Below are 17,401 nucleotides of genomic sequence, written 5' to 3' on the forward strand. Positions count from 1 at the left end.
AAAACGAAAAGAGAAGAAAGGAAAATAAGGTGAGTCCAGGCTGATGTGCTAAATTAAATTAGTAAATATTTGTGCATGCTCTATATGAGACTTTCTTAAATGTATGAGAAAAATTCTGATGATTTAGAAGCTACTCGAGACCCTTTATAATATATATTTGCAGACTTACGATGCAATTTAAAGAAAACTGTCTCAATCCACCTTATATATCCACTTGTTCTGCAGCAATGACGAGACTGATGATAACAGCTCTGAGAAATGCTTTTGCATAAAGTGGTTTTTATTTCAGTCATGTTAATGTCCCCTCTGTTTTCTTCATCTTTACAGATCACTGACCCCATCTGTCAGCACATTTCAACTTCAGGTCAGGTTCGGGCACTTTGACAATTTATAGGCCTGATAAGGACAGTCCAGACTGTTAGCTGTTAGCAGTTTATATAGTGAGACACAAAAGCAACAATCCCTCCCACATTTATTACATTCATCCTTGATATCAAAAATACATTCTGGAAATGTGAGGAACTCGAACTCTTGTAAACAATGAATATGTTTCCTGTTATAGCACACGATTTGTTCCCCTTCAGACACAGTTCACCCCAAAAATGACTTGATTCTATCTAACACACACAAAGAATAAATGTTCAGTCAAATTAATTTCGCTTTAATCACGTGACAAACTACAGAGATTTCCACATCTGTTTTTTAGGCTGTGGGGGAGTATCGTTTAAAGTTTCAGAGCACTAATGTGCAGCGATCATGTTAGAAATAAAAAGCAGCACTGAGAGCGCACTCAGCGTTAAAATAACGAACTTTAATTAAAATGTTTATTTTACCACTCTGTGGACTAAATCACCATATCTTTACTTGCAATTTTAATGTAAAGTTTTTAATCATCATCTGATAACATCTCTGATTGGAGTACATGATGCTCATCCTCATTTAATGAGGGATTTAGGCTTCAGTCAGCAGCTATAACACATCTTAACACCGCTCTGTTGTGCTTTTATCCAGCTGTTTTGGAGGCCTCTCGAATATGAAAGAATATAGTTGCCACTGGCCTTGTAGTACTCAAAGGATCAAAATGCTGCTTTTCTTTAAAAAACAAAAACTTACGATGATGCTCAAAGGACCATAAAGTTTTATTACTTTATTTCTACTGTCTATGGCAAACCTACCAAAACAATCCAGATGGATTAATGTCATCACAGTAGATCCACTTTGGGGGGAAACATCCCTTTAACACGCACCACTTTAACAAAACTGGGACAACAGACAACGTTTAACTTCTAAACACAGGATTGTGGATGAATTCACACCCACTACATGAAGAACATTTTCATTACTTACATTAAGATTTATTATCTGAGTCATATTCACGTTTTATGGGAATGACTTTGATCCTTGAGTTGAGCAGTGCGCTCAAAACATCACTTAGTTTTGTTCTGTTTTGTGGGTTTTTCACCCCAAATTAGAGCCTTCAGTTGTTCTGATTCAAACTTTATTCTCTCTCATTTCTACTTTTAGGAGAAATCCTGGAACTAACCTTTCAATACTTGTGTTTGGGAGTCTTTTATCCACAGCTCTCTGCGTGAGCACATGACTGATCTGCAGCTCTAAGTGCATCAGAGGAAAGGTGCTCCAAGTATCAAACATCACAACACGTGCACAAACACACATGTAGAATAATTCCTCCTCTCATCGCTCGAGCGTTCCTATGAGTGGCTCAACAGCGGCTAGAAAGCAGGCTTCAAACTCCTGATCTGAGAAGCGAGCCACAGACTGACGCGCGTTGCGCTTGATCTGCAGGCGGCTGCTTGGCGGCATAGCCAGAATCCTTTGGATGGCTTCTGCATAGCCGTCCTCGTCATCAGCAAGAAAGCCAGTCTGACCCCCCTCAAAAGGTACAACAATGTCCAACTTGGGGCCGCCAGACTTGTGAGCCAGAATCACCTTCCCTGCTGCCATACACTCCACGACACCTAGAAGGGGGGAAAAAGAGAAAGAAGTTGGATATTTTCAAGAAAATCCCGTTTTAAAATAGACATTATGTCAAACGGATTGATTACCTATTCCAAAGTGTTCATTCCACATGGTATGAAGTCCAATTGTAGCTTCCCCCATCTCTCTCTTCAGCTCCTCAAAGGGTATGTTCAGCTTAAACTCCACCCTGTCAGCCACGCCCAGCTCCTGGCACAGCCCCCTCAACATGAGCACTCTGTCTTCATCTTCCTGGTTCCTGCATCCACCAATCAGAACCAACTTCAGCGCCTCTCTTCCCCCTAACCCCTCCCTCCTCCTATCAAGCACCTTTTTAAAGGCTCGAATCTGCAGCCGGTGGTCTTTCTCCGGCCTGAACTGCCCAATAGAAATGATCGAGTGGCACTTCCTGTCCCCGTCCTCTTCGAGCGGGATGTCTGTGAAAGCGCTGACGTCACAGGGCGGGTAGACCACACAGGTGCGGTTGGGGGAGCGCCACAGTGATAGGATATGATCGAGGGTCCAAGAGGAGTTGACCATGATCAGGTCACTGCAGGAGCCGGCCATGCCGTAGAGCAGGGCGAAGAGACAGTAGTAGACCACCTTAAAGGCACTCAGGAAGAGGCTGTTGGAGATGTAGTCTGGGTTGTTGAACCTGAGACATTAACAGTGTGAGACGGTTAGAAAACAGCTGTTTAAAAATAAAAAATAAATTAAGAACACAATCAGTTAACGTGCTCTTTGAACACAGCGTATACCTGGGGTTCCTCTCTCTGACTACAGAGAGCATGTCAGTGCTGATGGTGGGGTAGTGAACATAGCTAGCCACGCTGCAGCCTCCCAGGTAGCGGAACAGAGGCAGAGTAAAGGCATAACCCATGGAGTCGATGTAAATGTCTGGAACAAACTCTGTCAGTGCCTCCCACCCCAGGAAGACAGATCCCACGCTCTGTCCCAGCAGGGTGAAGTGAGGAAACAGTCCGGGCTCCACGAGCAGCCGGTGCCTCAGGAACACAAAGTGAACCGGGCGGGGGAGCAGGATGTTGAAGCGACGTCGCGCTCCCTCCAGAATCTGCTGGCCTGTCACCCCCAGGTCCCCTGTGTACACCACAAAATTGATATCTGCATACCTGTGGAGACATCGAGGTCTTTTATGACTTTTGAGAATCACCTTAAAATTGTGCAGGAAAAGCAAAAAGACACCCAGCTCTACCTGTTCTGCAGCGCTCTGATAGCACACCAAAGCACCCTCTCTCCTCCTCCCCCAGCATTACAGTAAGGGTGAAAGAAGGCAACGGTGGGACGTCCGTCCCTTGCTCGCCGCACAGTCCTGTTGCTCTGCAGCCAGAAACGCACTGCCAACACCAGCAGGACCAGGACAGCAACGAGCAGAACACAGAGGAACAGCAGGGGCAGCAACAACTTCCACAGTAAACTGAAAAACATGGGTAGAAAATGCTGAGTAGTTCTGTTAACCTGGGTTATAATTCATAAACACGCTGAAGATGAAGCTTTAGAGAAAGAAGCAGAAAGGAAAATACATCCAGGAGATAGAGAAGACAATACATGGTAAAATCCACAAAGTAAAAGACATCAGAAAACAAGGTATAAACCTTTGTGCAAGAGAAGCTGAAACCCACACAGGGACATGGACAGCAGTCAAACCACACAGAAAGGCTTCAGCCGTGACGTGACAGTGCTAACCCCTCCACCGCCATGCTCTCTTGTCCGCGTCAAGGCACTCTTTGACCCCTGTATGACCCCGGTTTCTTTTATGCACCATGTATGATCACACCCGTATTACTTTACACTGTTTGAAGATTTCCCAATGAAAAGCAGGTTCTGCGGAAACCTGAGCAGATGTGAAACACAGGCAGTTCTCGCGATAGTGTCAAGGTGTTTTGCCATAAAGTGATGAAGTCTTTCTACATGTAATATTTGTTTACCTTTGGTTCATCAACGGGATTTACAAAGGGGTTATATATAAAATGAAAAAATAAATAAGTATCTTTATAACCCTGCATTATTGTAACTATATTATAATCAATCCAGTCCTTTTTAGACAACTTGATACAACTGTGAAAAACACATTGTTTTTAATGTCAATGAGACTTGACTTTACAGGAAGAAAATGACTGCAGTATCTACCTTGTATCAGGAATGTTTTTTTCTGGCTCAAAATGATTTGACATCATTAATGAGATATGTTTGGTTTATATTTTTTGGCAGGCAATCACTTTTTAGAACAACAGGTTCTTCTCGACCTCTGTCACTATTAACCCGCTGGTGGAGCTAAAATTCAACAGATATGGGTCAAATTTAACCCGGAAGAGCCTCAGTATATAAAAAAAAATGTAGCACACGTAATTTACTTTTTTTTTAAAAATTCTTCTTTTTTCGTATTTTGGGGTTAGTTTAAGAAATAACATCAAATTTGAAGTTAAAGAAATGACGTTTAGGTTGTTTTTACTGCTATTAAATGTCAAAACAGGTCAAATTTGACGCGAACAGTTTTATGAGGGTTAAAGAAACCGTGTTACATATTTATAATGAGTGTTCAACTTGCATTACATTTTTAAATAAGGTTAATATAATATATTGTTATCATTAAAGCTTATTAAAAAATCTTATTGGATTAAATAACTGTCCACCAGTCCCCTTTTGGATTTTATAGAGACGTTATATTATATTATTAACAAACCGGAAACCCCCCCGGTCTGTGCACATACATTTCCCCCCGTACAGGGAAATTAGCTCAACAGCTAAATAACCAGAGCTTTGCGCAATATTTCACCGCTCTTAATCGTTTCTGTCTTTGACCAAAGATCGTCTCTGCTACTACAGAACTAGCAGCAGCACCCGAAAACATAACGACACAAGCTAACTCGGTTTCCCCACGCGACCGTTTATCCTGTTATCCCGGCTTGAGCGCGTGCTTTAAAAACAAATATATCCTACCTTGTTAACTCACACAAATAGTGGGCCAGCTGATCGTGGGCCGACATCTTGGCAATGGAAATTTAACAACACATCACAAAAATCGCTTCCACTTTCCCCCTATGCTGTTTTCTTCCCGTTCCCCCCCACGTGAACCTCAAACTCTATAGTATTTCCCTTTTATCTGGCGCCACCCAGAGGCGAGGAGGTGTTACGCCACTGGGGTTTTCTACTATTAAAAAGAAGAAGCGCAGAGCTGACGTTACTTTAGACTTTTGCGATTTGTACTACATAATTGATAAAGTTGTTTACAATGTAACAGTAGCAGTTAACTAAGCAGAGGGCTCTGCCGCAGCTGACCCGTGCCCTTGTTCTTCTCTAAAAGTAAAGTTCAACTTCTAAATAAACACAGTTTCAATCAATATCGTCTCCCTGCCCTCATACTTTGAGCGGATCTCTGCCTTTTCCAGTCCAGCTGGACCCTGACATCATGTCGACTCCTTTGATTTTGTTTGTTTTCATGAATTTGAGCATACTACTGAAGCCAGGATACTGCACAGAAACAAGGTGAGACATCTTAGCAGAGATTTCTGTCTGTGGTTGTTTTGTTTTTTGTTTTAGATTAGTAGTGTTTTAGATAAGTCTTTACTCTCATTTTGAACCGTTTAAAAATGGTTATGACACTCTTGTGTAAACACCTGCAACCATATTGTCACACATGCAAATACACTCCCTATGGGTAACCGAGTGAGATCGGTACTATATGGCTGTATGTGAACTGCATTTTTTTATTTTTTAAATTTAGTGACCAAGTTCTATCGATCACCCCACAAACACAAGAACAAGTGGACATCTTGAGGAATGTATCCACACACTATGAGGTAGGCATTAAAGTTGAGTGATCATACATCTGTAATGTTTTGTTTTTACTTCTGTGATTCATTACATCAGATATTTTCTCACAGACAGTCCTGTGGCAGCCTGTTTCAAATGAGTACATCAGTACACAAGTGCAGGTCCACCTCTATGTCCCTGCAAACAGCTCTGTGACAGTCAAGGCTATACTGCAGAAACATGGCATAACACACAAGTATGCTGCTTAATGCACACATTTCACTAAGCATCGGGTCACATTTCATTCCAAGTGAATCATTTGTGTTTGCATGTTTATTTTAGGGTCTTACTGGCTAATCCTAATGTGCTGACCGAAATGCAGATGAAGAATGACTCCACTGACCCACGAAGCGGCTCAACTTTTTATGAGAGATATCACACCCTTGGGGAGGTATACAGTTCCTATTTAAAAGAATGAGATTGAAAGGAGTCCTGATGTGCTCATTTTCAGCTCTGTAGTTTTGTTTTCAGCCTCTGTAATCCCTATCAGTCTTATTCTGGGCCTTGGTGCTCCCCATTGGTTCATCACTTAACTCCACCCCATCCAATTAAGCCAGCTTTCTTCTGGTTGGCTGCCCCATGTGAACAAAAGATTTGAATGGCAGGTGGGTGGAGTTCACAGCCGGAGCTGTGACCATTAGTGATGTGCGATACTGCAAATTTTGGTATCGATCCGATACCAAGTAAATCAAGAGCAGTATTGCCGATACTAATACTGATACTTATACTTTTAACCAATAAAGGTTATGCAGGGGAGGGCAGCATGTCATGATTTATGTGCTGAATCACTGTACATTTGCCAAATAGTTTAGAGGGATACAGTGAGGTTAGGTTAATTGGTGATTCTAAATTGCCCATAGGTGTAAATGTCAGTGTGAATGATCTCTTCTTGGTAGCCCTGCGATAGATTGGCGAGCTGTGCAGAGTGTCCCCTGTCTCTTGGCCTAAGACAGGTTGGATAGACAGTTCGGATTGGATGAATAATAAGTCCGCTTTAAGCATGTTTAGTGATGATGATGATGATGATGCCACAGCCACCGTTTATCGCAGAGCTGTTGTTTTAGATTACATGGAAATGCACAGCTACCCTGTATGTTATACTATATTACAGCTTACAACCACGTACGCCGTCTCCATTGTAGATTTATGACTGGATTAACAGAACTGCACGAGACAACCCCAGAACAGTCAAAGCCATCCTTATTGGTTCTTCATACGAGAAGCAGCCGCTATACGTTCTCAAGGTAAAGCTGCATCCGTCAACTTGAACTTGTAGGAATTATAAGACTGCCCCATATTTACAAAACAGAAAGTTTTTGTTCATTCACAGAAAATAGATCATAGTAAGAAAAAACCCCAGGAACATTTCTGTCATTATCTATTACTTAATTACTTTGGTGTCGTTAAGAAAATGCAGTTAAAAGTCTAAAATGTATGCCCTCCATCAGATTTTCGAAAGCCATCCAGTGGGCTGGGTTGGAGTCTTTTGCTGGGCTAATTTTGGCCCTCGAACCTTATGTTTAACACTCACTGACTTTTCTTTTTACTCTTTGTACACTTTTAGGGATAAATAATCAACATTGTTTATCCCATTAGACATACTTTAAGCTGTAAAGTGTTCAGTGTTGACAGCTCAGTTTACTTCCTGAGCACAGATTCATGTGTATGGCCTCTTTATTTCCTCAGCTGTCTTTCAATGACAGGCCAAATAGGAAAGCCATGTGGATTGACTGTGGGATCCACGCAAGAGAGTGGATTTCTCCGGCTTTCTGCTTGTGGTTTGTGCACCACGTGAGTCCAACTGAGCTGCGGTGTCTGTGTTTGTTCTCTGTAATCGATTACATCGGTTTGTTTGTCTGTCTGTTTTTTTGTTAGCAGTTTCTAGTCACCACAGTGTTCAAGATATCATTTTCAAATTTTGTTTGATGGTAGATACCAGTAACAGCTCAAAATGATTTAATTTTGGTGCCAATCTGGTCAACCCCACAATCACACCAAATGTGAAAGTCATTCAAAACTGTATATTACCCACAGCTTCTTATGGATCACAACAATACATTATCTTATCTTATAGAAGCCAAAGTTCCAATCAACTAAAAACTAACCATTTTAGTATGTACTGCGTCAAGGTCATAGGTCAAAGGTCAGGATCACGTCAAATGAAGCTTTATGAAAAAGCTTTAGTTTCCACTGGATCATCTCCAAACTTAAAGCAACATATTAAGACGTATAACTTCACAATGACAGAAAAAGACTAATACACTCAGTGTTGGGGAGTAACGGAATACATGTACCGCCGTTACGTATTTAAAATACAAAATATGAGTAACGGAATACTACGGAAGCGTAGAGCTGCCACCCAGGCAAAAGAAAAATACAAGTGTATCACGTTATAACGTGAAAAGTTTATTGTTCTAACAAGATACTTTTCCTGTTTGTACAATATACTATCATGTTTGTACAATATACCTTTCATGTTTGAACAACATAATATCACGTTCGTACAATATACATAATTATCACGTTCGTACAATATAATTATCACGTTCGTACAATATAATTATCACGTTCGTACAATATAAATATATTGTACGAACGTGATAATTATGTATATTGTAATAACGTGATATTATGTTGTTCAAACGTGAAAAGTATATTGTACAAACATGATAGTATATTGTACAAACAGGAAAAGTATCTTGTTAGAACAATAAACTTTTCACGTTATAACGTGATACACTTGTATTTTTCTTTTGCCTGGGTGGCAGCTCTACGCTTCCGTAGTATTCCGTTACAGTTACCGTTTAAAAAGGTGGTATTTAGAATACAGTTACTTTGTTGAAATAAATGGATTACACGGCAGTACTTCCCTGTTTCATATTGTGGCGGGTCAGGACTGTTTGGGTTTTGTTTGACAGCTACGTTCTGTTGTTCCAGGCGGCAGCGTTACGGTTGCCATGGTTACAGGGTGACGCTCTCTCTCTGCGTGTTTCCTGGGTGAGAGAGCGCCTGTTGTTGTTGTGCTAAGCTAATAGGCAGAATGCTACAGGTATAGCTCTAAAGAATGTAGCATCATAGGCAGTGTAGTCCGTGCTGCAGGGAGAATGGACTGCCATACCCGTTATGTGTCTGTGAGCGAAGGAGAGAGAAAAAGGAAAAGTACGAGCTGTCATCGAGCAAAAACGGGAGCTGGAAGCATGTAAATATAATAATAACCACTGCAGCCAAGAAGAGTGCCTGACGAGCCCAGTTGTAAGTAAGCTATTAAGACTCGACTGTACACCGTGTTCGTGTTTTCCTCCAAAACAATAAGTTCCGTTGGAGCAGCCTTTCAACGCCTCTCTCTGTCTCTGCTAGCAAAGTTGACCCAGACAACAAAGTAAAGCTAGTTTTCAGCTACGAGCCCGACACAGAACCCACCGTATTAGCCAGAGGTCCCTTTACTACGGTTCGGAGCCGCGGACCTTCAGTAACAGTAATAAATCACAGCAATAGTACATTCATGTAGTTGTAAACAACTACATGAATGTAATAAATGATAAATGACATAAATGATAATATATTAAGTAATCCAAAGTATTCAGAATACGTTACTCTCATTGAGTAACGTAACGGAATACGTTACAGAATACATTTTGGGGCATGTATTCTGTAATCTGTAATGGAATACATTTTAAAAGTAACCTTCCCAACACTGAATACACTACACCAGTGGTCCCCAACCTTTTTTGCGCCACGGACCGGTTTATGCCCGACAATATTTTCATGGACCGGCCTTTAAGGTGTCGCAGATAAATACAACAAAATAAAACTAGTACCGGTTTATTTAAAAAGAAGATTTATTCATAACACACGTGAAAAAACCCAGGAAAACCGAGTTAACGATAAAAACGATAACAAAATAACGCTGAAAACCGATAAAAACCCTGAAAACTATACATTTCACACCTGAGCCTCAACTCTCGCGGCCCGGTACCAAACGACTCACGGACCGGTACCGGTCCGAGGCCCGGGGGTTGGGGACCGCTGCACTACACTAGATTTCCATATTGACAATGCTGACATCAAACTTTATTTTAGCCATTGCCTTTGATGGGGAGTTGAGCTCTCTAAATGCTCTTTGTTGTAAATGCAATGGAGTCTGCTCTCTCTCGGAGCAGTTTCACTGAACGCTCTGCCGTCTGTCCGTCAGTCTTTGTCATTTTATCAGCAAAACACGGAAATTACTCGCATCCTGGACAGCATGGATGTCTACGTCCTGCCTGTGATGAATCCTGATGGATACAAATACACGTGGACGGCAGTAAGAACTCAGAATCATTTTTTCAATGTAAAAGAAGTCATTTTAAATAGATGTATGATTTTTCCTTATTTTTATTTTTCAGATTAAGAGAAGGTGGTGGAGAAAAAACCGTTCCATCAGTAATTCGGGTTTTTGCGTTGGCGTTGACCTCAACAGAAACTTTGATGTCGATTGGGGCAGTAAGTTTTCCTTTCCCTTTTTTTTTCTCATGTGTGGACGCACTCGTTGATCATGCAAGGGTCTCTGTAGCTTCCACAAGGTCACGTGTCGCTGTTGTGCCCAGTTAAGGGATCCTCTCAAAATCCTTGTGAGGAAATCAACTGCGGGCCGTTTCCTGAGTCTGAGCCCGAGACGCAGGCTGTGGCCAACTTCCTGCGCAGACACAAGGACATAGTTCAACTCTACATCACCATCCACTCCTACTCCCAGATGCTCATCTTCCCATATTCCTACACCTTTGATCAAGCGGAGAACCACAACGATTTGGTGAGTAGTCTGGATGATCCACGAGTCTATCCAACAGCAGTGAAAGACTTATTCAACTGTTGTGTCCAAACCTCTGTGAACACACATTGTTCATAAGCTTGAGATGGTCCAAGAAGCTGCCCAGAGGATCAAACGACATTACAGGAACACCTACACATATGGTCCTGGAGCAGCCACATTATGTAAGACAGCCTTTTTTCTTTTTCTTTTTTTAAAGCAAAGTCACTGTGTGAGTGTGAGTGTTTCTATTCTCTCTTCAGACCCATCATCTGGCGGCTCGGACGACTGGGCGTACAAACTTGGCATCAAATACTCCTTTACGTTTGAGCTCCAGGACCGTGGGGAATACGGCTTCCTGTTACCACCTTCTCACATATCCGGGGCCTGCAACGAAGCGCTGCTTGCGGTCAAGACCGTTGGTGTCAAGGTTTTGGAGAAAACACAAGCTCCGGCAAAGCATCACACGACCTAAGCAGTTTTGTGATTGTAATTAAACAAATTTTGTAGTTTCACTTGAGGATCAGCTAACTTGTAACCTGTGTTCGGCACAGCTGGTATTTGTGGTATTTCTGTTTCTGGAGTCCTCTAACATAACGTCTGTCTTGCAGAGATTGAGTGGAACTGAAATGTATGGATCCAAAAACATTAGTTGACAAAAAAAACTGTTTTAAAAGAAGTAGAAAAAATAAGTAATGGTGTTAATGATGTACTTACCCTGAATAAAACATGATCCATAGGAAATCAACTTCTCTGTAATGTAATTTCATAATATGAAAAACACGTTTTCTTACTATTAATACTAATATTAATTTTATACCAATGTTTTAGTCTTTTAAAATGAAAGTATTTGTCATGGCAACCATGCCATCCTGCTATAATGCCACAATTTTCAAATTTAAATAGATTAGTCCAACTAAATAAGCTAAGGTCACTTTGTGATACTTTGGCTTATTTTAGACCTATTTCAAGATTTTTATCTTTATTGTCAATACAACAATATACACAGTATACAGCGTATACAGCTGTTTCACCCCAAGCCCCCCGTGGTGCATTTATAAGAATTCATGATAAACAAGGACAGGACAAAAGACAATACAAAGTGATCGTGTGCAGTTACAGTGAAGTGAGATGCTGTGCAGTTATTATTGAATACCAGGTTCAAGTGATGGTCAGGATATTGTGGACAAGACGAAACAAAGATGTGCAAGATGTAAAATATGCAAATATAGCATTATGTAGAGAGGAGAGATGGGTGGGAGAGGTCCTCCAATGATCCTGTCTGCTGTCCTCACTAGCCGCTGCAGAGACTAATTTCCCTGGTAAAAAGATGGGAGGGTGGGAGGAAGCAGACTGGCCTTCTTCAGCTTTCGAAGAAAGTGAAGATGTTGTTGAGCTTTCTTCGTGATCGTGGTGGTCATCTGACATGTGCACACCCAAGAACTTCACATTGTTGACCATCGCAACAGCACATCCATTGATGTGAGGTGTGGGCCGCTGAGCTCTTCCTGAAGTATTTGATCTCCTCCCAACTTCTTTTTTTTGCATATTTGTCACACTGAAATATTTCAAATCATCAAACAAATTTTGATATTAAACAAAGATAACCCTAGTAAATATTAACTGTCATTAACTACATTTTATTTGAAGCTGAATTCAATTTCACTAGTCACACTCGGGCCTGATTACTACCAGACCTGTCGAATCAAGAAATCACTCACACAGAACATCTCTGACAAAGTGAAGTAGATCTCATAAAGCAATGCATCATACCACAATCTAAAGAAACAGATGAGTAAAGAAGTCACTGACATCTAGAATATCCACAAAGGATGGTGAAAACAACATGCATACAGGAATAAAGGCAGGGATTGAACGACCTATCTCCGGATCAGTAAATTATTTGCATGAAATATATGAATTACTCAGGGTTAGTTGTGTCCCAGGAGGAGAGCCACAGCCACATGCCTAGTGTCTCCCGCGAGCGCGAACACTGGGGGCCTTGTGGGGTCTTCGGCGTCTGCGAATGGAGAAAAAGACCTTGTGAGTTGCTCCATGTCATGGGTTCTATTTATAAACTCACCTGGCAACTTTGTGATGCCACTGATGTTGTTACTATTGGTGTGACACTATACATCATTTATGCCAGTATCTGAACTCTGGTGTAAATGAGGTCACAGAGGGATGAAGGGTTTAGGTCACAGCTCCCCGCTGCTGGCTAAGGATTACCGCTCACTCGCAGAAGAAACGCATCACATTCTCCTGGCTACTAGGAGCTTCAGCATCCATAGTAGTCAGTTCCCGACTGACCGACAGGATCTCCCGCGCCCACACTGATTCTCCTGAGGGCCTCCGACTCATCGATGGTGGCTGGGATCACAGCGCCGAGGCACTGCGGAAAAGGCCTGTGTTTTTTACCATCAGCGTGACATCCCTGTGCTGCCTTTGCAGTTTTAAGGCCCAGGGAAACAAGCCCACCTGCGCTCTGTAGCGGCCGTGACCACTGGCGGTAAGGAAAGGCTGCTCTTCATAGAGGGCTCACGCTCAAGGAGACGTTTTCTGGTTAACTCCCAGAAGAGCCACGGAAACTCTCATGTTGTCTTTGCATACGTCCACAACGGTATATTATCTAATCTTAGAAGAAACTGGAGATTTCCCACAGAGAGAGCCCAAGTGCCACTACGTGTACCACAGTTTGATAACCACTGGTCTAATTAAAGTTGAATCAAATAGTTTTTAAATAAAATATACCTCAGATGTCAATTCTGAGGCCAGACTAGATTTCTTTAAGATTTTAAAAGAGACATGGCATTTAAAAAAAATCACGATGACACTGCCTTTAAAGCAGCAGCTGATCGGCTTCCTAAAAGCTTTTCCCAAAGCTGAAGTCATGAATATTATATGTTAGCTGCTCAACAGTAGTCTTGTAAACACATGAATATTCTGATAACACTACAGAAGAGAAGAAAATGTGTGGACTTCTATACGACTCAATAAGGCTTTTAGCTGTGGCCTTGATTATTTTATCCATGCTATTTTTAAGAATTGTCAAAAAGTGAGAGCATCTCACTTCGGAATACACAAAAACTGTCAGATGTTTGATAGCGGTGACTATTATGTTTCAATCCAGAAGTGTTTTGGTGCAATTGCTGCATTCGCTGAAGATTCTCGTTACTAGAAAAAAGCTAAATTCACTGGCAATTTTCTTGACACCAATGTTTCTGACTTTCTTTGGCTTTCTTCCTCTGGGTTTTCAGAGGTTGGCGGTTGACTCTGACCCTCTGTGGGTATTAAAATGATGTATCAAATCATATTATTTAAATTATTAATTCATGCAATTTAAAAAGATTTAGTTATTTCACTATTAAAGTGTATAATGGTTTTATATGGCATGCCAAGAGTGCCAAAAGCCATTCATTAAATAATTAATTAAATGTATCATTTATTAATCACAAATGGGAATTAAAGTAATAAATAATTTTGTAATTATATTGTTAATTAATTAAAACATAATTTCCTTTAAATTAAAAGCACATTTAATTATTTCAGTTAACTATATCATGTTTCCCATATGGGGCATCAAGAATGCCAAAACAAAATGACTAAGTACGTTATTAATTAATTAATTAATTATGTGTGTCAATAGATAATTCATTTTGGAAACGCATGTATAAATCATTTATGAACTCACTTTGTGTGTGTGTGTGTGTGCCAACAACATTGTGGCGGAGGTGTGGTCCCGGGCGCGGCTGCAGGGGAGGGGTGGTGCGGTGAGCTCAACGGGGCGGTGCTGGAAACGCAGGTGAAAACAGCTGATGGCGTTTTGAACTGATGATGCTTTCCTTACCCTTTATAGTGAGACGGGAGAGGAGCGGAGGGGGGCTGGAGATCAGCTGTGTCCGACAGCTGTCAGACTGTGTCGGTCATCACGTACAAAAAGAAATAAAGTTGGTGTCTGAAAACAAAGACCTGTGCCTGTGTGTAGTGCATTCCACAAACATGTTTATTGAATAAATCCCCCCTGACAGCATTAAAAGTCTTTATAAAATGAACAAGCTACCAAAAGCAAACTATTCCTATTTCAGGACACCATTTGAAAATCATAGATTGCTATATATACACTGCCAGTCAGAAGTTTGTATTTATAGGCAATGCTTATTGTAGCGAGGCTCAACGTGTTAATGCTAGCTTACTTTAATTAACAACACTGTCATATAAAAAGCTGGGGTGGCACTAGGGGTGGCAAGAGATTATAGATACGCCCCTGTTTATGACCACTTTGAGAAACAGATGTTTAGCTGGTGCTACTGAACTTTCAGAACAGAGCAAACTCCAGAAATAAAAACTGTATCTGATACACAGATGAGCATTATCACACCAGGAAGATCAGAAGAATCAGGCGGCTGGTGGAGAGACTCGAACACATCCTCAGACGCTGAAAGGCACAAAATCTGAGTCTGGAGCTGAGCTGTGAGCAGGTTTGTTACCAGCTGATGAACAAATCTTTAGTTTAATTCTCCCTGAAATGTAGAGAAAAGACAGAGCAGGAAAGGTAAAGTTAGTTAGTTTATTACATTCAGAGAAGTATTTTAATATGTTTTATTGATAAATGTTCTCTCAGCCTGTGGAAAGGCTTTCCATTGACTGAGCACAGAGACTTTCTGTGACGTGATCTTCCATCAGTTTCGTCCCTGTTAACCTGTGGGTGTTGATTGGGTGACCAATTGCATCAAGAGCCTGGGACGGTGGTATAATGCAGACCTCAATGATACCAGGCAACTTGAACAACCAAGGCAGAACATGGCTAATGACCTCAGGCGGATCAACAACACTGCACTCCCAGGGAAACTGAAGCTCTGGTGCTTCCAGTTTGGGTTGTTACCCAGACTACTGTGGCTGCTGACAATGTACGAGGTCTTGCTCAATCATGCCAATCGATTGTTCCTTATCGTCCTAATTAATTTCCTCTTATGGCAGATTAATGACACATTGGGAGGATTTGTGTTTATGTACAACTGTTTGAACTTTTGACCCCACACTTTCTTATAAATGGCTCCACAAGTCATTTAGACTATTATAAACACACAATGAGTTTCTCAGATCTTCCTGTTGTTGTGAGTAACATCAATCCAATGAGTACGGTCAAAGAAATTCATTTTAGGCAGGTGTAGTAAGGACTTCTTTGTGGAAAATATTACACTTGTGTGTATTGCTTGTGAATTCCACCAACTGTTCAGTGTCATTTGGCATGTTTAGTTCATCTTGGTCACAGACATGTAGAGTTAATCTATCTAGATTAGCTGTTGGATCACATTTGATGATTCCTTTTCTGCCTGGCAGCTGCCGACCGTGTTCATTTCCCTTGTAGTTCTTTGGCTGTTTAATGCTTAATGATGGGAAGAAGGATTGTAGTAGGAGGTCTGTAACACAATGCTTCAGAAGCACTGTGTCGAGACTTGATTCGTTTAGCCACAGTCACGTAATCAGTGACGTCCAAAGCTTCATTTAGAACAGGGGTGGGCAATCTCAGTCCACGAGGGCCGGTGTCCCTGCAGGTTTTAGATGTGTTCTTGAACCAACACAGCTGATTTAAATGGCTAAATTAGCTCCTCAACATGTCCTGAAGTTCTCCAGAGGCCTGGTAATGAACTAATCATGTGATTCAGGTGTGTTGACCCAAGGTGAGATCTAAAACCTGCAGGGACACCGGCCCTCGTGGACTGAGATTGCCCACCCCTGATTTACAAGGTAACTGCTTCGGTACCTGATTCAATGGTTCCTAAGGAAGTGAATCATTTGCAGGATTTGTGGAGTGTTTTGATGGTGAGAGATAGCAAACCGCTGATCATTCTATTGAGAGATATGGAGCCAGCCAGGAAGAGAGGAGGTTCTGTCATGTGAGAGCATTTTGAGTTGATTTTGGCCAATCGGGTCAGTTGGCCAGCTTTCTGTTCTTGTTGTTTGCCTTTGTTCTGGGTGTACTTATTTTATCTGAAAATGTCTTAACAAAACATCAGCTTTTCATAATAAACATATCATTACATTATTTTATTTTTTAAATAATCTTAAAATGTTATTCTACAAAATGTGCAGCAATTTAATTTGTTTATTCTTTTTTGGTGATAGTCTGTGGGACCCTGCATCTCTACCAACTTCCATTGCTCAGTCTGGTCCATTTTAGAGGATTTTCTCTAAGGCAGGAGAAATTATCTCCAAGAAAAGAAACAGACTCGACCATCGCACAGTGGAACAAATTCTCTTTCTAAATAAAAACCAAACAGGATAACCTTAAATGCATCATGTTTTTACTTTACAAGTTCATAAACATTTTCCCTTTCCAGTTCACAATCAATTCTACTCCCAGGTCAAAAATATGTATAAGAAAAAAGGCCTAATATAATATTATTTATAAACCTACCTGGCCAGCTGTCCAGTGATTAATTGCATAAGTACATGGAAGCAGGACCTCACAGCAGAAGCATACTCCTTAATATGTTATACATTATTATATGTATATTATATCTATTTTTCATCTATTGTATTTACAAACATCAAGAAGTTACAAGCAAAGAAAGACCACACCGTGACACATGCTTAAATAAGGAAAGTTTATTGATCAAATTTATTTATTAAAAAAATAGACATCATTTTTTCACCCAAAAAATACATGTTCAAAGCAACACAAGGTGGACCAATATCAGACAGAATTGTGAACTCCACTCTGTAGAGTAGGCAGTCATAATGAAGCAGTACACTTTCATTTGTAAATTCAAGCTGTTCTTCATATTTTTGGCCACCAGGTGTCAC

The 17,401-nt window shown here is 40.9% G+C and overlaps 2 protein-coding genes and 1 long non-coding RNA gene across 3 annotated transcripts in view; 1 reads left to right on the forward strand and 2 right to left on the reverse strand.

Annotated features, from left to right (window-relative positions):
- LOC146492111 (uncharacterized) overlaps positions 1–17,401 on the reverse strand; it is a 379,576-nt gene that overhangs the window by 315,111 nt on the left and 47,064 nt on the right. The window lies entirely within an intron of this gene.
- On the reverse strand, positions 881–5,081 carry alg11 (ALG11 alpha-1,2-mannosyltransferase). The gene is made up of 5 exons (XM_085151886.1): positions 4,936–5,081; positions 3,191–3,412; positions 2,736–3,107; positions 2,067–2,632; positions 881–1,979 (listed from the first exon to the last, which is right to left on the reverse strand). The coding sequence occupies exons 1-5, from the start codon at positions 4,980–4,982 to the stop codon at positions 1,696–1,698; spliced, it is 1,491 nt and encodes a 496-aa protein (XP_085008012.1). The 5' UTR covers positions 4,983–5,081; the 3' UTR covers positions 881–1,695.
- On the forward strand, positions 5,321–11,338 carry cpb2 (carboxypeptidase B2 (plasma)). Its single transcript, XM_085151890.1, has 11 exons — positions 5,321–5,481; positions 5,720–5,795; positions 5,880–6,004; positions 6,091–6,199; positions 6,951–7,052; positions 7,495–7,599; positions 10,001–10,111; positions 10,194–10,290; positions 10,395–10,597; positions 10,695–10,779; positions 10,858–11,338. The coding sequence occupies exons 1-11, from the start codon at positions 5,405–5,407 to the stop codon at positions 11,067–11,069; spliced, it is 1,302 nt and encodes a 433-aa protein (XP_085008016.1). The 5' UTR covers positions 5,321–5,404; the 3' UTR covers positions 11,070–11,338.

Source organism: Neolamprologus multifasciatus, chromosome 23, assembly GCF_963576455.1.
Source record: "Neolamprologus multifasciatus chromosome 23, fNeoMul1.2, whole genome shotgun sequence".
Classification (NCBI taxonomy): Eukaryota; Metazoa; Chordata; class Actinopteri; order Cichliformes; family Cichlidae; genus Neolamprologus; species Neolamprologus multifasciatus.